General features: G+C 48.5%; 1 protein-coding gene across 1 annotated transcript in view; it reads left to right on the top strand.

Moving 5' to 3' along the window:
• The window catches only part of LATS2 (large tumor suppressor kinase 2), a 42,772-nt gene that overhangs the window by 13,130 nt on the left and 11,183 nt on the right, over positions 1-18,459 (top strand). Inside the window, exon 3 of the mRNA XM_084288835.1 lies at positions 15,317-15,449. Coding sequence (XP_084144961.1) covers positions 15,317-15,449 — 133 coding nt within the window. The remainder of the gene's footprint in view (positions 1-15,316; positions 15,450-18,459) is intronic.

Here is an 18,459-nt window from a genome sequence, read left to right as displayed (position 1 = left end):
ACTGCAGTTATTCTCTGCTCCTGCCTAATAAGGTGTCAGCCTAATAAAGGTGCATAATCTCATCAATTAATGTGGCTGGAACCTTGGGCATACTAACACAGGCAGGAGATCTTGGTTTGTTGAAACAAGTCTTTGTCCCAGGTAATAAATTCGAGTGAAGACCAGTCCAGCCTGTACTGAGCTGTTTTTATCCTGGTTCCGTGTAGCTGTTAAACAATGTGTATTCTGCTTGGCTGAAGCCTGTTTTTGGGTTGCAGAGCTCATTTTCTTCACAGTGCCTTCAGATGATCCCCTGGCTGCCTGTGTGATGCTCGCTGTCCAGAAGCAGCAGGGACCAGCTGCCTGGCTGCTGGAGCAGGGCTGAATTCTTTTCTTTCAAGTGCTCCAGCCATTGCTACGCTGGAAACTCACTTCTGCCTCCTTTCTGGGGTCGCTCCTGCCCCTTGACAGGCGCTCCCATTCAGAAGATCATGTTATATCCCCTAATGCAAGCAGGAAGTTCGAGTGCTTGCTTGAAGGTGGCTCTGAAGAACCAGCAAAACAAGTGTGTGGGGTCACAGTCATGCACCTGGGTCGAAAACGATGATGACCTCAAAGACCTGCAGCACAGCAGACACTGACAGGTGGGCAGAAGTCATCAGCTGGTTGCAGGGCACGCGGCGAGGCCGTTCCCCGTGCTACAAAAGCAGGACCTCGCCGGGGAATGCCAACAAATTCAAAAGCAAGCCACAAGAATTCCCTTTCGCGTTGGTTTCCACCCCCCTCCGCCCCCATCTCCGTTTATTGAGGAGCCAACCTTCAGGGCTTTGAACCACATGAAAGCAGCCTAGAAGAAGCATTTCTCAGCGCTGCTTTGCCGTGAAGCCTTCTGCAAGCCATCGGTTCCACTTCTCCAGGAACTTCCACGCGGCACGGCAGCGTTAGGAGCAGCTGGAGGCTGAGGAGTTGCTGTAGCAGGTCCCGCTCTGCGTTTGCAGGTGCTCAGGGAAGGGACTGTCCCCTCCTGGGCCCGGAGCACCTCCCTCAGGAGGAGGAGGGCACGGGGAGCCGCAGCACACGGGCTGTGCACAGCCCTGGTGCCAGAGGTGGCCCTGCCTTCTGGATTCCTGGGAAGGTCAGGACGTCCTGCTGCCTGCTGAGCATCTCCAGGAATGCTATTTTGGGCAATTAGCAGCCCTTCGTGCTTTACAGAAACTGAAGAATACCATGAAGGGACATTTTCTTTCCTTCCCCTCACGGAAGGGAGTGGCTGTGCCCCCGAGCAGGCCGCTGCTTGCTGAGTGTCAGCTCGGTTGTCCCCTGCCTGCCTGGGCCAAACAGCTTCAGCTGGAGCATCAGCACCTTGTTGAGGGGAGGCCGGTTGTGTTGCTTCCAGCTGGGCATAAAATCTCATTTTTCTCTGTTCTCTGTCCTTGGAACAGGTTCTCTATCCCCTGCCGCTAGCCCCCAGTTCTGAATTGTTTCTCCACTTTCACGTTGGGAGTTTTGTGGTTTCCCAGTCCGGGAAGAGCTTTGGAACTAATTCTTAATCCCTCCTTTTTTTAATTTATTTTTGACACCGAGAGAGGCCGTGGCAGCTAATGGCTAGAGGAGCTCTTACTGCTGAGGAGGATGAAGCACCTGCCTTGAGAACTGGATGCCGTTTAAGGATGAAAATCCTAATTGTGCTGAGGTCCTCCTTTGGTTTCGCAGCGCCGAGGCTGCTGCGTGCTCAGCATCAGCTCGTGCTGCGATGCTCTGGCCGGTGGGCACAGCAGGGACAGGCATCTTCCCCCACCTGCCCAGCTTTTGGGGTTTAAAGGCTCCGGGTTGCTCCCCATTTCCCTCTGTTGGGTGTTTTTTGTGCGCTCGCTGTGTAAAGTCAGGCTTACCCACTCATCCTGCCCACGTGCTCAGCTCTCGTGGCTTAATTGCTGCTTGTAATTGCGGGTGACTCCCTCCTCTATTCCAAACATCTCGCTGCCGTGCTCGTTGCAGTGGCTGCTCTGGCTTTGGGGGAAATAAAGGATTTGCTTTCCATGTAAAAATAGCCTTATTGCTTCCACGCACGAGTAGCAACGGGGGCAGGCGTGCTTCCAGCACCATGTGGAGATGGGGCTGGAGGGCGAACCCCTCCAAAAATGGGCTGATCTGGGTGTGCTGAGCAAAACGAACCGGCTGGGAGAGAAGTAGGAGCCCTTTTTTGGGTGCATCCTCTGCTGGGGAGGGGCAGCGGCGGAACGAGTGTCTCGCTCTGTCGAGAGCTTGGGTTATTCTCACGTTTTTCTCATAATCCTCTTTTTTCAGTAATAGTGGGCGTGTTGTTTTTTTTTCTTAATAAAAAGGTTAAAAAGGAGAACTTCTCAGGGCATAGTCTTGAAAACTCAGCTGAGCATCGTGCCTGTGAGTGGTGCTGAGTACCGCAGAGGAAGGGCAGTTTGCAGGAGCAGGCTGTGTCATTCCACAAACTTGTGCTCGCTTGGGTACTGAGTAAATAAACAGGCAACGTGCAAATCTTGGATAACGTTGCTCCGTGCTTGTTTAGGCAGTCCAGCTGCACTTTGGATTTTGTTCTCTGCGCTGTCTTCTGAGTCTGCCCTGGCCCGCTGCCATCGATTTCTTGGTTTATGTGAACACGATAGAGATCTTTTTCATCTTCGTGTCGCGCTAGTTCATGTTTTTACTTCCTCCAGTTGTATTTTAGGGGTCTGTTTAACGCTTTTAAGAACCAGCGAGCTCAGATTTTCCCTTTATCTTCATAAAAGTCACTGCAGCAGTCAGGAAAAAAAAAAAAAAAGCCCAGGAAGGGAATTACAGGCACCATTAGAAATGTTCCTTCGGAGCAGAAAAGCAGATTTAGCATGAATTAAAAACTCAGCTCTGTTTCAGAGTTGCAAAAGCTCTTTTATTCACCAGAGAACTGTTAAAGCTAGTCATTTTTGGCATAGCATCGGTCAGGGAAGCGTGACAAAGCGCAGAGGAATGCGCCGAGCCGCGATCCAGCTCGTAGTGGTGCGCGACTGGAGCGTGTGGAGCGCTGCAGGAAGCGCTGGGGGCGGGGAGGCCTCTGCATTTCATCAGCTACTCGAGGAGCTGCCTCCTCCTCCCTCACGCCCCACCTGCAGCAACACGGGGTCCCTGGGATGCTCCGCGTCAGGAGACAAAAGGTGAGAAGCCTGCATGAGCTGAGTTGTTGTGCCTCGAGCTGGGAAGAGCAACGTGTTGGGGATCGCAGACCTACTGCACCCATCCAGACTGGGGCTGCGTCCCCAGCCCCACCGTGCTGGAAGATTCCTGTGCTCCAGTGCTGTCTTCTTGGAAACCACTAGGGAAATCCCCTTTGATTTCCTCGGGCCGGAGGAAATTTCCTTCTTTCTTGGAGCAGTGGGAGTCCTCCTGTTCCACCAGCACACACACACCAAGTCTAATTGGAACTAGGTTTTGGTACAGATTTTAGCCTTACATGGAAATCTGTTCAAAGTCATTTACTATCTGTAGCTCGCATTTCAGATTACACAGTTAGTTACCAGCTGGAGCTATGCTTAATAACCAGTTAAGCTACTCCTCTGTTCTGAAATGTGATATTTTCCTTCTCTGAATTATGACATTGATGCCCACAGTGTTTCTGCCCAGGGAAGTGGTGGAGTCACCATCCCTGGAGGTCTTTAAAAGATGTTTAGATGTAGAGCTCAGTGACATGGTTTAGTAGAGGGCTGTTAGTGTTAGGTCAGAGGTTGGACTGGATGATCTTGATGATTCTGTGAGCTTTCCAAGCACTTGGAATGATGCATGGGAACATGATGGTACCTTTCCTGGCTGGCCAGGATCTGTGCTTTCTGACCTGCATGTCAGAAACTGGGGAAAGTTTGGTGTGGTACCGGTCACCTTACCCATGTAAATGGCTAACAGGAGTTTGCCTTCGCCTAGGGTTTTACATTTGCAACACAGAGAAAATAAAAGGTGATGATTTTTAGTGTGTTTTTATTGTTCTGCATGGATCTCTCTGCCATCCTACTCAATATGCTTGAAGTGGAGAGCTTGAGGATGTATTGAGAACACAGGAAATGTGGGGAGCAGGAGGAATAGTGAGTAAAGCAATAAATGGTGAATAAATAGGGAAAAAAAAGTAGCTGGTGGGATGTCCCCACTGAGTGCTTTGTGTGTGAAGGAATGCAGAAGTAGGTGGGCAGATAGGTCACTGGGCTGTGAGCACTGTAATTCTGATTTAAAGCCCATTTGGCATTTATGGCACAGATCCTACATAAAATGTAGGTGTCAGGTTGTTACGGGAAGGGATGGGGCACACATGGAACTGGTGTGACTGTGTTACTGCTTTCCTTGCAGGGCAGCCCTTCACGTGGACTGTTCAGAGTTTCAGGTACTGCGTATTCTGCAGTATAAATCCTGCAAGTTTTAGTTGTAGAAGTTGCCTAAATTCAGGTTTCCCCAGGTGCGCCTGTGTTTGTGTGTGCATGTGTATTCCAAGCTCGCTTACCCCCAGCTTCTGCAGTTGGTCTCTGAAGGTGGTTGCTGAGAAGCTTGGTTCACAATTAACTGTTATCGCAATGATTTTAAGAGGTGGTGGATGCCTTGAAGAAAAGGATTTGCAGTTGCAATGCTAATTGCGAGAAGTGAGTGCTGACCTTGGAAGCAAAGTGGCATCTCGGGCGTCGCTGTTCAGGGATCAGAAATCTGTAATCCTGCGCCTCGCAGCATCACCAACCACAGCGCACAGTGGCAGGAGCCCACAGTAAGACACACGTGGTGCAGGTGAGGAAAACACATTTCTCTGGGGCTGCACAAATCGCTCCAGGGTGGCCTCTTGGAGCTGACTGTGTTCTGATGGCTGAGTTCACGCCCCCAGAGAGCACTTCCTGGTGGCACTGCCGTGGGTGCTAAGCTTTGGGATTTGGCTCCAGGAGTGTGAGCGCAGCTCTTCCCTTGAACCCAGTGTGGGCTGTTCTGCTTCTGGATAGCTGAGAGGAGTTCTGCTCAGGGTGATGTTGCTGCTATAGTAATAATCATAATGAGGCCTGGAAAACAATCACTGTCTTCCTATCACGTGGCGTGGGTTGAGAGAGTTGGAAAACGAGTTTCCTAAAAGTTTGGACAACAGATTGGAAGAGGGAGGTGAAGAACATCCAGCCGCTGCCAGGGTTACTGGTAAGCAGAGGTGTCAGCGCCGAGCTCCGTGCTGGAAGGAGCTGCTGCTCGTGGGCTTGAGCCTTCGGAGACTTCAGCCGTGGAGGAAGGATGAGGGGAATCGTGTCCTCTGCTCGGCTTTCCTCCACCTCTTTCCTTGCAGTTTAACAGAGTCAAATTCAGACCTCTTAGAGCTCAGAACACTATTTTCCTAAGAAATAGAGTTGTTATGGAAGAGGTCCAATATCTTCTAGAGTCGGTGCTGCAGGGTTTTTATTGGCTTGATACAGTGAGGTTTTTTTTTTTCCTTCCTCCTGTGGTTTAAAATCGTCTAACGTGTTGATTTATATCCTGTCGTGTAAGACTGTTTCCCCTTGGCTATATCTTTTTCAGATGATCAAATGCAGTTTTGAGAACTGCCCTGTTGTTGCCGTGAAATATTAGGTGATAACTGCACGGCTAAGAGAGGGATTAGCTCGTTAAACCTAACGTGACACCGGCACACAAAATGCTGCAATTAGGAACTTTCTGAAGGCAACAGAGAAGGGAAAAAGAAGTCTCATGATCTGACACCACAAGTTTATCCATTTGGCTGGCGTGGAGGAAGGAGAGGAGCCCCTGGGCTGGGGCCCTGGCGGAGCTGCCCTCGGGTGCTGCTGGAGCCGCTGCTCTTCTTCTTCTGTTGCTGGGGTTGATTTTGCTGATGGCTGATGGCAGGTTGGTGAGGAGATAACGTTAAAGGGATGGCTTCGAGGAGGATCTCGGAGGAGGATTTCTCTTCTAGCAGCAGCCTAAAATAGCCGACAGCCTTTGCATGTCAATGGAGCAGAGCAGGAAAGTTGAGTCTCCAGTACTACGTGAGTACCACGCGTGGCTTGGTTATTGAGGTGTGCCACTGCAGCTGCAGCCAACAGAAATGACATCCAGGTGAACTGAGTAATGAGGCTGCTAAGGAATAATAAGATAAAAAAAAAAAGGACAATTTATGTGGGTTATTGTAGAAATATGGAAAGGGAGGGATTTGTACTTGCAGGAGATATTTTGGAATTACACAGTAAAGAATTAGGCAGTAGAAGTGAAGCCAGATAACAAAATCACAGAATTTCTAGGTTGGAAGAGACCTCAAGATCATCGAGTCCAACCTCTGACCTAACACTAACCAGTCCTCCACTAAACCGTATCACCATAACGATGAACCATAAACCATAACGATTCCTTTTAGTTGTCCTGCTCAATATTATCTGCTATTTCCCCCTCTTCTCTCCCGTGTTTAACCAGATTTGGGTGTCTGCTTACACAGTTCCTCCAGGCCATCAGTGACACTGTTTGTAACCAGCTGGCTTTGTGTGTTGCACTCTGTGGAGCAGAAGCAGCCTTTCCTTTTCTTCCCACTCCTCGTCCTTTTTGGGGACCCTGGCGGGCACTCCTCCCTCCCCCAGCAGCTCGGGAGCCGAGGAAGATGCAGCTGCTCTCTCGGGCGAATTGTTTGCCTCTCCTGGAATCTCGTCCCGGTCAGTTATGTGCTAAGAATGTGAATAATGCTGCTGCGGCTGCTTTACATGTAAAAAGGCTGACCTTAAGATATTTTATCCAGCTGGGGGTTTTCTTTTCTTTTCTTTTCTTTTTTTTTTTTTTTCCCCCCCCTCTAGCACTGTTAGAGGTGAGTTTTATCTTGTGAGTGCAGAAAGCTGCAGTGGCTAGTAGTCAGACAGAGCATTTAGCACAAAGAGGGGTTTTGTAGTCTTAAAAATGATTAGCAGTCAGTGGTACTGAGCAATTCCTGCCTTTGGACCTTTAGTTGTGTGTGTGTGTTTGATAGAGTTGAGGGAACTATGCAGAGACTTCTGGAAAATGTCTGATGAGATCCTTAGCGCTGCGGGGCTGGAGTACCTTGTAATACGAAGTCGAGTATATTGATTTTAAACTCTTAAAAGCGAGGTTCCTTTTCCATATATTCGAATGAGAATTAAAAAAGGGAAAGAATTCCAATGAATAAATAAATAATCCAAACTGCCAACAAATCTTAACGCTCTTGCAAGTCAGAATCCCAGCATACTTCTTCCTCCTCTTCCAACAGCGACCGCGCCAAGCTGTCCTGCCTGACACGCACTGTGTGTGTGTGTGTGTGTGTGTGTGTGTGTGCTGAAAACTCTGAGCAACCTCCAGATAAAACCCAGATGTTCCTGCAGTCACGTGAGCCCTGCTGCTTTGGGCTGGGAGACGCAGCCTCCGTTGGCCTCCCAGCGGAGCTACATTTCTGGGATTATTTCTTCTCTCTCTCCGAGCATGCGTTGCTGCTGGGTGGCAGCTGGGGTCCCACGGGGTATAAATCCTGTCTTATATAAAAGTTTTTCTTGCCTTGGAGAAGAGTTTTCAAACAACACCTGAAAGTTGGCAGCGCCAAAAGCTCGTCCAGTCCCTGACACAGATCTCTTCTGTGCTTTGGGGCTTTGTTCCTGGACAACAAAGCTCATACATAACTCATCTCCTGACTGGGAATACCCACCTTCCAAGTCCCTCGTATCCAATTTGACCAAGAAATCGTTTGCAAACTCTGAATATTTGTAAAAATCTTTTCTATATAATTCACTATGTGTGTAGCTATATAGCAGAAGGAAGGAGCAGTGAGAACCACTCGTTTTAGTGGCTGTGGCCACAGAAGAGAAATGCTTGGGTACGCAAATAGCAGCGCTGTAGATGCGGTGCCAGACAAATGCATTTTGGGCTAACACGAGCAATAAAATTAGCAAACACATCACTTGCTGCTAATGAAGGGGAATAAGCTCATCATGAAACCTTCACTGAGCTGCTATTCTAGCCAGCTTGATTTACTTGCCCTGAGAGGGTAAAAAAAAAAAAAAAAAAAAAAAAAAAAAAAAAAAGAAGAAAAAAGGGATGTGGGAAGGAGCTGTGGTGTCACTGACAGCTCGGCATGTCAAAAATGGGGCTGGGGGAGCACAGGGCTGCCTGCTGCTCTTGCAGAAGATGTGCCTGGCTGATGATGTAAAATACTAAGGGTACAAAACTGCCCACGTGGGAGAGAGAAGCTGGGGGAAAAGAAGCCCAGGAGGCAGCCCTTTTTAAATAGCAGCTGGCCTTTGCACAGCAAGATGCTGCTTTTGCAGGAACTGCAGCCTTAATGCACCCTGAGTGACTGAGTGGGGACTGGGCTGCTGCGTGGGGTTTTTATTTAGGGCTGCGTGGGGTTTTTATTTAGGGCTGCGTGCCCCGAGCCTTCGGGCGCTTCTCAGCCCCCCTGAGCACGGAGCAGCAGACACCACTTTTTATTTACAGGACTTTGTGAGACTGGAGTGGAATCGATGAATTCCTGAAGGTAACTTTTACCATCTCCTTCCCCCCATAACTTATTTTAGTCCTTTGCTGCTGCAGCGTTTGTTTATTTCCTCAAATCAGCTTTTAATCCTCAGGATGGTGTTAACTGTGGGGCCAGGGCCAAAGCAGGTGAGGAGCAGGCAGTGTGGCTGAGTTCTGCCCGTTCCTCAGCCCTGAGTGCACTGATGAAGCACACAGCACCTCTCCTGCTCCTCTGGCGCTGTGAGTACCCCTCAGTGCATCGGAAAAGCGATAGAAAAATGTTTCCTGTTTTTCTTCTCAAGCTGAATTTTTTCCTTAAATCGACCTTCTGGATGCAGCGTTGCTTTCTGGATGTAAGTTACACCAATCCAGAGGGAGGTTTCAAATGGCAGAAGAGTATTTGAAGATCCTTGCACCGCGTGTGTCCTCCTCCTAGTTATAAAAGGATATAAAGTCTGATTTTTATTATTTTTTTGGTCTGCTAATGACTTTTGGCAAACCCTGGCAGCCCTCTCAGTGCTGCTGCTGACAGGACTGAGGCCGCTCCCTCGGGGCAGGGCCTTTTCGGTTCCCTTCCCAAATCCTTGCTGTGCTACCAGGAATGCTGCACTAAATGTGAGTGTAAATATATAAATGAAATTACTTGTCTGCTCTGATGGGCGACAGAAAAGCCTTCTTTCTTCGTGAAAGTACGTGTAGCGCTCTGTGGCTGGAGCTGCCTTGTTGAAATACTCCGTTTTACGAGCATTTGTTTGGAAGTACGCTGGGCAGCCATGCTTGGTGCCCTTCCAAATGTCTTATCTTGGGGACCTTGGGCTGACTTAGAGCCCGAAGCCCCTCTCCATGGTGCAGGTAAAACACCAACGCTACGTGCTGCTCCCTGCTGCGAGCTGCAGGGGGTTTAAAAAAACTGTATTTGGATGCGGCTGCTGTCTTGTGAGGCACCTGCTAGGGAGCTGTGTCGTTCTCCCAGTTACTGTCTTCAGCTCTTGTTGCTTTCCTTTCATTTATTTATTTATTTTTATAGACTCACTTTGGCTGGAAAAGACCTCTACTATCACCAAGTGCAACCCTTAACTGAGCACTGCCAAGTCTTTCTCTAAACCATGTCCCCAAGCACCACATCCACCCATCTCTGAATCCCTCCAGGGACGGTGACTCCACCACTTCCCTGGGCAGCCTGTCCCAACGCCTCACAACCCTTTCTGAGCAGAAATGTCTCCTAATACCCAACCTAAACCTCCCCTGGTGCAACTTGAGGCCATTCCCTCTGGTCCTATCACTGGTTACCTGTGAGAAGAGGCCGATTCCCCAGCTCCCCACAGCTCCTTTCAGGCAGTTGCAGAGAGCAATGAGGTCTCCCCTGAGCCTCCTCTTCCCCAGCCCAAACCCCCCCAGCTCCCTCAGCCGCTCCTCACAGGCCTTGTGCCCCAGGCCCTTCACCAGCTCCGTAGCCCTGCTCTGGACACGCTCAAGCACCTCGATGTCCTTCTTGTGCTGAGGAGCCCAAAACTGAACCCAGCACTCGAGGTGCGGCCTCACCAGAGCCGAGTACAGGGGGACGAGCACCTCCCTGCTCCTGCTGGCCACACCACTTCTGATAGCAGCCCTGTTCTGATACCAAGATCTCTTTCTTCCAGGCAGCTTTCCAGCCGCTCTTCTCCCAGCCTGTAGCACCGCATGGGGTTGTTGTGCCCCAGGTGCAGGACCCAGCACTTGGCCTTCTTCAGCCTCGACAATCCTACCTCTTGCCCTTTCTAAGTTGCTGGGGATGTTATGGTGACTGTTCTTTTGAAGCGTACCCTGCTGTTAAGTCTATAGGTCAATTATTATTTTTTTTTCATTTGGAACAACTGAACTAGCTTTGATTAGTCATGATCTTAAGGAAAAGCAGCTGGGGAAGAAAAAAAAAAAGAAACAGTGGAGAAGTGTCATGATGGTTGTCTTATTTTTTCTTTTTCTGTAATAGCTCTGAAAGAACGTTGTGTATTAGCTGTAGGGCTAGTAAAACACAAACTAACTACTACAAAAACTTGATAAATTTCAAATGTTTTTATTTGTCTTGTTTGTATTTTAATCTTCCAGAGCTGTTTTAAATCTGGAAAGATGCTGGAAACGTTTTGAACAGCTCTTATTTTCATCTTCAAAAGATGCTTCTCGATCTCCTAATTACTTTTGTTTAACTTTCCCTCATTCCTTCCATTAGCCACGGTAAATGTGCCGTGTCCTGTGGCTTAGAGGATTAAGGTAATCTTCCCGAGCTGCTCTGTGGTGGTGGCAGCACGAGGCTTTCTGTCCTGGGACCCAGGAGCACGGACACGTCAGCTGGGCAGCATCTTTGTTGCCTCCTACTCCGAGCTGAATCTGTTGGGCGTATTTCCTTACTTGAATTCAGGAGCACGAAGGGGAGAGGCCTGCAAGCAAGATCTACAAGCCATGATTGAAGCCCTAAGCTCAAACTTCCTGCGCTGAAATCACCGAAGACAAAGAATGGCTTCACCTCAAGGGTAACTTCACCACCGTGGGCAGCTCTTAGCAAAATCCACCTTGCAGCCTGACCCCTGTTGGTACAGGGAAGGGTCGCTGCAGCGATCAGGAGAAGGAAGAGCCTGTGTGACAGGAGAAAGCTGAAGGAATGTGGTCTGTTCAGCCCAGGAGGCCAAGCAGCAGCCCTAAGGATGAAGGGGGTTTCCTGCAGATAACAGCAGAGCTGTGGAAGTTCAGTTCCCTCTGCCTTTAGTTTAGATTGTCTTCAACTGACCATACAGAATAAGAGGAGCCTACATAGCCTCGTGTGCCTGGAATATTTCAATTAGGATTTCAGTTACACGTAGGGATTTGTGGGCGAAATGGAGCCCCTCGTACTGGCAACCTGAAGTCAAACAAAGCAGTAGATGAAGTGTTCAACCAGAGAATAATCACGGCCAGGGAATATTAAAAGGCACAATTCGCTGCCCTGTGGGGCTGCAGTAATCCCAACGAGGCGCATTGTGCACGTGGCTTCCTGAATTTCTCAGGTTTTGCATGTTTAAAATCATGAATGAAATTTCCTACGGTGGCGGGCTGTCTCTGAAAGGGTCGTAATCAATTCTGGATCATCTCTTCTGGCATGAGCCTGCAGTTTTCTCCCTTCCGGAGGGAACCTGTATCTGTTTCCTGCATCTGTTGCCCATCCTCCGTTGTGAATGGAAAGCAAGCAATTAATTTTTTGTTGCTGTTAGCCATTAATCGCCCTTGCCAAATCTTGGGAGGACCTATTGTCTCTTTCAGACACAATGTTCTTGGGAAAAAGGCTTTGCTTATTGTAACCTCTTGTGCAATCTTCCCTTGGATGATAAATCCATCTTGGCAACTGGGAGCTTTCTGAATGAGAAATGTTGCTGGACAACCCCGGAGCACAGCAAGAACGCCGGCCGCTGCCAGCGCTGGTGGAGAGCAGCCAGGCAGGAGGGTAAAACGGGGAAAGCCTTTCACGTCGCCTCCGGGGCGAGAGGGAGCCTGCCTGCTCGCACATCCAGCTAGCTGTTTACCATCAAACAAGGATTTTCCCTGGTGAGCAGCTGAGCTCGAAGGTGGCTTTCCTTCTAGCAACATCTCAAAAGGTCTTGGCGAGCTGCCTGCCGCCGGAGCAGGGATGGGAAAGTGACCGTGCAGCTCTCTGCTGCAGGTATTGGCTGGGGAGCAGCCCCTCTCCCCTTTTTCTCTGTGAACCCACAAAACTGGGATCCTGCGGAGTTGCCTCAGTCTGCAAAAACAGAGTCCCTACACCGGTGTTCTTGGCCTGACGCTGCTTTTCCATCCCATCTCTCCAGAACCACAGCTGCCCACTGAAACCTCATTTTTAATAGCGCAGCTGTCACGTTAATTATAAAATGAGAGGTATCTGTAAAAGCTTTCCCATCGCAGTTTTTCCTTCACTTTTTTTTTTTTTTTCTCTCTCCACCACCAGCTAGCAGGATCTGGAAGCAGAAAGGTGCCTGGACTCCCTGCCCAGAGATGCTTGAATCCTCCGAGGGGAACACGCAGAATGCGAAGAATGAGCCGGGGCCGGGCGCGCTCTGTTCCCTCGCGGTCCGTGCGTGCTGCCAGGGGCTGGTGCTCTGCTCGGAGCTGACAGCTGGCCGCGGGCTGAGCCCAAGGCAGCCAGCAAGCAGCCTGCTCCAAGCACGCCGCGGCCCACAGCGTTTGGCCCGGTGAAAAGGAAACAAGCAGGGACAGAGGGCCCGACGCAGTGCCTTGCGCTTCGTGGAAAGCTCTGCCGGCCTCAGGGGGAACTGGGTTTGAGCCTGTGCCTGCTGGAATGTTTTGGCATTGGATACGGCTCCAAGTGGATCTTTTACGTTTACCCTTGCCCAGTGTCTGTCCTGTTGTCTCCCCATTCTTTGTGTCACCTACAGGAGTGGTTTGCAAACTTGGCACTGGTTTCTCTCCCTGAGCCCGTTCTGCTGCTTCTCACCAACAGCCTCCATCGGACTCAAGTCTCTGCCCTCAACCTCCAGCTCTCCTATGAGCGTAATTGCTGACACTGTTTAATCCATCTTCTGCACTCTTTCCCCTACCTTAAACCAGGCTTTATATCGATTTCCATAAATTCCTGTTATATGTTTCTTTTTGGTCATTCTTCATTTGCTGAAAGGCAATGCAAGACTTTAGGGAAGCTGTGTCACAAACAAGGGTTATTTGTCTCATGCTGTTTATGGGAGGGAAAGGCCAAAGCTATGGGATTTGGGGAACACAGGAGTTCTGCTGAACCACAAAAAAACTTACACTACCACTGGAAAAATGTAAGCAAGTGCCAAGCAAACAGGGTGGGCAATGAGGAGACGTTTCTGAGAGCGGGTGCAGGCTCACGAAGACAAGAGGCTTGTCAGTGACACATCTGCTGCTCCTGAGCTCTTAGCAGCTCTCTGAGGTTATCACGCAGCCCTGAGCTGTCCTGGGCTTCTCCCCTCCCATTCTTCCCCCAGAAGTTGACACCTGAAAGCCCCATCCTGCCTGCTGGAGGCTGGGCGTGCAGCTCTGAGTGGAGCCGTTTCAATGCTGCTGTGCTGGCAGGAGCAGTGGCAGAAGATGAGAACAGCAGTGCCAACGTAGGGGAAAAGTTTGCTTTTTTTGTGTGTGATAGCATCATTACGGTGGTGATAAAGGCAAACCTTTTAGGCTGTTTGAGTTCTGTAGTACTGACACCCCCGAGAGGGGGAGAAGTGCATTGTGTGGGCTGGTTTAGTAATCACTGAGGCAGTTGTTTACCAAGCATGTATTCTCCTGGTACCCCCTTGCAGACAAAACCAAAAAAGACAATGTGGAATCCAGCACGCAGACGTCTCGGTTTTGCACACTGAGCACGTTTGATTTAGGAGCGTGGTCTTGGGGGCCAAGGCAAGATCCAGCTGGTGTAAATGGGAAGAGCGCGAGCAGCCCAGAGGCCCTCGACAATGAGAGTGCTGAGCGCTAGGATGCGGATTTGCTAATGCTTTAGAAATGTATCCAGAAGAAGGAGGAAAAAAAAAAAAAGAGGGGAAAAAAAAACATTGTGGGAAATTCTTTCCTTCATACATAATAGTTTTTGTTGATTTAAAATTGCCCTTAGTAATGTGTTGATGCCAGTGAAATAATTCAGCTATAGGAAATGTGAAACCAACTATTGCCTTTCTATGAATTATGAGTCATAAATTGTATGAAAAATATTCAAACTTGCTCTGCTCCCCGAGCAGAACCTCTGAGTAATGGAGCAAATCCTGCTGTTTGGGGGGAGTGGGAGGGCGCTGAGCTCAGCGCAGCGAAATGCCAAGCGCCAGCACGTGGCTCCGTGCAAAGTGGGAATTGGGGTCGCCTGAGCTGCTCCCCTGCTGCTGGCAGCACGTTGCACACGCCTGCACTTTGCAGAGGCCAAGTTGGTCTCTGCTCCAGATGCCCTGGAAAAGGGGTACACGTGCTGGGGCTACCTGCATGCTCTGCCCCCAGGAGAGCCGAGTGCCTGTGCCAAGCCACCAAAGGTCAGTGTCTGTCACCGAAGGTCAGTTTATCTCCTCTGAGATCTATTTTATCGATTGCCTTCTGGAGAAACTATTGCAAGGTTCTCAGCAACTACTTCGAGCTAGTTAATCTAGCTGAGATGGCTGAAGCTCAGTCAGATGAATCCAGCGTGCAAGCTCTGGATATCAGTTCCTCCGTCATCTCAGAAAAGACCGCGCAGCCTTGGGAGGATTTGTGAATTTTACTTTCCAGCCAGAGGCTCGAGTCATTGTTGAAAACTATTCCGTATACTTAAGCCATAAGTAAGTGCATAAACAAACTGCAGGAGAGTGAATTCCTGGCTGTAGACCAGGGGACACTAATGGTGTTGTGATGGAGTAGGTCAACTGGAGTATTCATTTCTGTCCTGGTTTTAGTTTTGGGGTTGTGTCTGGCACCACATTATTTTTGTGGTCTTCCCCCACTGACCCTAAATGGGGCCAGGATTTGCTCAGGAGAAAATCTTGCGGCATTTAGAAAGTTTGAAGTTGTGCTTATTGTGTGGGGACATGCAAGTGTGGCTGAGATGCTCTCAGATACCAAAAGCTGAGTCGTTCACTCTGTTTCACCCTAACTCAAACTATGCTGCCTTTCCCAGATCTGACCCCAGTTTATTTTAAGGATTCTTAAAGTGCAGGTTTCAATTTGATACTTCGTGAGCTACAAGAAATTGGGCAGGCGGAGTTATTTTTTTTAATTTTTGAGTTGTATGAAGCATACAGGTGTTTCCAAAATACCAGTCCGTTTGGCTTCAGGCAGCTGTTACCTGGTGGGAGTTACAAAACGTTCCTATAAACGTAAGAAAGCTCGTTGCAGTGCCTGGGGTTGGCCTGAGTGCCATTCACCTCTCGTTTGCCTTGTGCAGGAGATGGCAGTCCGAGCACTGAAGCAGACGGGCAGCAGGAGTATTGAAGCAGCTCTGGAGTACATCAGCAAGATGGGCTACTTGGATCCTAGAAACGAACAGATAGTGCGAGTAATTAAGCAGACCTCACCAGGTAAGCACGAACTTTTCTTGAAGTTGTGTTCTTTTTCACAAATAAGCCAGTTTTCAAAGTGGACTTGTTGGAGGAAGGGGATCAGCAGCGTTTCATAGCAGCCTTGTAGGAGTCCGGTTACATGAAGATTACCCTGCAAGCTGAACACTGCTCACTTAATCACAGCAGTTGTCCACGTGCACCTTGTTCTCCACCTTCCTAACTCAAAGGCAGTTATCCATCAGTGCAGGACATCGCAACCATCCCAAATTCACCCCAGGGTAAAAGCTTGTACGTGGGTAATCGCTGTGAGATGGGTCACTGCCCAGGGACTCGTTCACTTTAGCATCTGTGTAAGTAAGCACACAGTGGAAACAGCTCAGGCCAAGACGGCAGAAGCTGTCTGCTCATCCTTACTAGTCTCCTTCAGCTCTGTTTCACGTAAATTAAACAGGAGAACTTGTCTCTGCGTGTCTGATCACAAATATCAGACCACAGCAGACAAAAGGCCTCCCAGGGTTGTTTCCATTCAGGTATTAACACTTGCGGCATGTCAGAGTGCTTTAGATCTGTGATGGGGATACATTCTAGCTCAGATAGTTTTACTTTTCTCTTCTTTCAGTTTCAGAAGGTGGCCAAGCAGGGAAATAACCACCCTCTGGCTGGCTGAACCTGCACAGTTACACTGTAGGGTTATGTGCTGCAGAGGGGATAGTGGCAGAAGGGTTGGGTGTGTTGGGGAGCTGCTGTCCGGAGCGTGTTCTGTTGGACACGAAAGCTCTCTTATGGCAGTGGCAACATTTAAACCCTTAAGGGTTTATCCATCTTGGACCTTTGTGTGCTCATAAATCGAGTTTGCCAAGTGCAAGTGATTTCCATGTGACAAATAGCTCTTGGCCACTTCAGCAGCACCCTCCTTCTTGCCTCTTGATCACATTGAAGATCTGTGTTGAGAAGGATGTGAAATCTGGAGTAGCTGTTGAGGGACATACCCAGAAATGAGGAAGACTGGGGAAGAACAAACCTATTCAGTTTACAAAGAAGAACTCCTGGGCAGGAAGGAAGCCTTCAGCAAAGCCATTTCTTTCTTGGGGAGCCCTCTAGATACAAATATATAGGGAAAATGGGAAAAGTGAAGGATTGCATTTTCCATGTGTTCACTCTTGGGAATAGAGCTTCACATGTGGTTTTATGCAGAAGGCAGCTCAGCTGCTCTTTCTACCAGTTTTAGTTTTCCAGTTTTACTGTTTGGGAAAGTTCTGGAAAAAAACTGGATAGAAATAATTTCCTAGAGTTTTACTCTGCAGGACGGCCACCTGACAGAAGTAGCAGTACTGCCCAGGTTTGGTATTCAGAGAGCTCTTCTGTAATACATGCACAAATGTGGCCTCAACGGGGCTTTAAGGAGGAGTTAAAGTAACAGAATTTGTGAACTATATTTTGCTTTACATTATAAAGGCTTTGTTCCTTGAGTAAGTGAAAGAACACACCCAGTCCTGAAGAACGGACATTTCCTTTGAAAGGGTTGAAAAATCTTTCATTTGCAGTTTGACAATTCAGAACATCCTTTTGAATTCCATATATTGACCCTATGGAAATAGATTTTCAAATTACTCATTGTAGTCCTACTTTAGCTTTAAAGCTGACAAGAGTTTTAGCATACTGCCAAACTTAAATAAAACTTACCAGACATTACAGTTGGACACAGACTATGTATAAAAGCAGTTCATCTGATGGGTATAGTTGGTAAGTCTCACAGAATACACTCGGCTCTAAAATGTTTCACAAGCAAGAGATAGTTGCAAGAGTTGTCATGTTGGATAGGAAGGGGGTGGGATCATCTGCAACTATTACCTTAAAGGAGGTGCAATTACCTTAATATCTAAAATTAGATCCATCTGATATAACCAAAATTGTAGTTATCTAAATATCTACAGTTACCTTAAAGGAGGATGTGGCATAATGGGGATCGGGCTCTTCTCCTAACACCAAGTGATAAGAAAATGGCAATGGCCTCAGGTTATGCCAGGGGAGGTTTAGGTTGGACATTAGGGGAAATTTCTTTACTGGAAGGGTTGTGGGGCGTTGGAATAGTTGGCCCAGGAAGTGGTTGAGTCACCATCCCTGGAGGTCTTCAAGAAACGTGCAGATTTGGAGCTCAGTAGCATGGGTTAGTGGTAGACTTGTCAGTACTAGGTTAAAGGTTGGACTAGATGATGTTAGAGGTCTTCTCTGACCTGAATAATCCTACGATTTTACGCTGTGTTTGGTATCTTCACAATTATGAACATTCCTCAGCCAGACCAGAGCAGACTTGCTGGTATACAAGTCCAGGGAGCAGTTACAGGTACAGCCTTGATAACAGTGGCCTTGTGTTATCATAGGAGAAGTTGCTGCTGCTTAAGGAATTGTTGTTCTTTCAAGATTGCACCTGAAAGAACGTCGATAATTTGTCCAACTTGACTTCATTTCAAGACATTGCATTGTTCATGAAAGTGCCATTTAGTATGGGGACAGCTTCTTCAGTGTGCAGAGACCTGTCGTAATGAAGTGTGTGCTCCTGTGGCCACGGATATAGTAGGGCTTGTAAGTGTGCAGGGACGTGCTGTAGTGGAAATAGCTAGAAAAGTTTGCAATCCAGTGTTCAAGTTCTAGTCCTGAGAGCCTTGAGAAGGTTTTAAAAGGCAGTTGATTAGGTGTATGTAGGTCAAGCACAGGGGCAGCACAGAGTGTCTCCCGGTCTTTTTAGCACAGCCAGTGCTTTCCACACCCGCAATTTGTCCGTAGATCAAAGAACTGATGAAATGTGCCCTTAGCACATCCAGCGTAGGAATGCTGCTATCTTGTCCCTGTGTATTCTTCAAGCTTCCAAAGAGGAGGCAGATAAGTCATGTGTGGCGACACTCCGTGCCCAACACATCGGAAGAAACACAGGATAAGCTGCATGATGCCATCATTGTAAATGAAGGGAAGCAAGGAATTTGAGACTGATAGAACCGAGACACAAGCAGATCCCCAGCATGAGCAGTGA

This window comes from Netta rufina (genome assembly GCF_964035555.1).
Source record: "Netta rufina genome assembly, chromosome: 1".
Lineage (NCBI taxonomy): Eukaryota > Metazoa > Chordata > Aves > Anseriformes > Anatidae > Netta > Netta rufina.
This window is presented reverse-complemented; position numbering and strand designations above follow the sequence as displayed.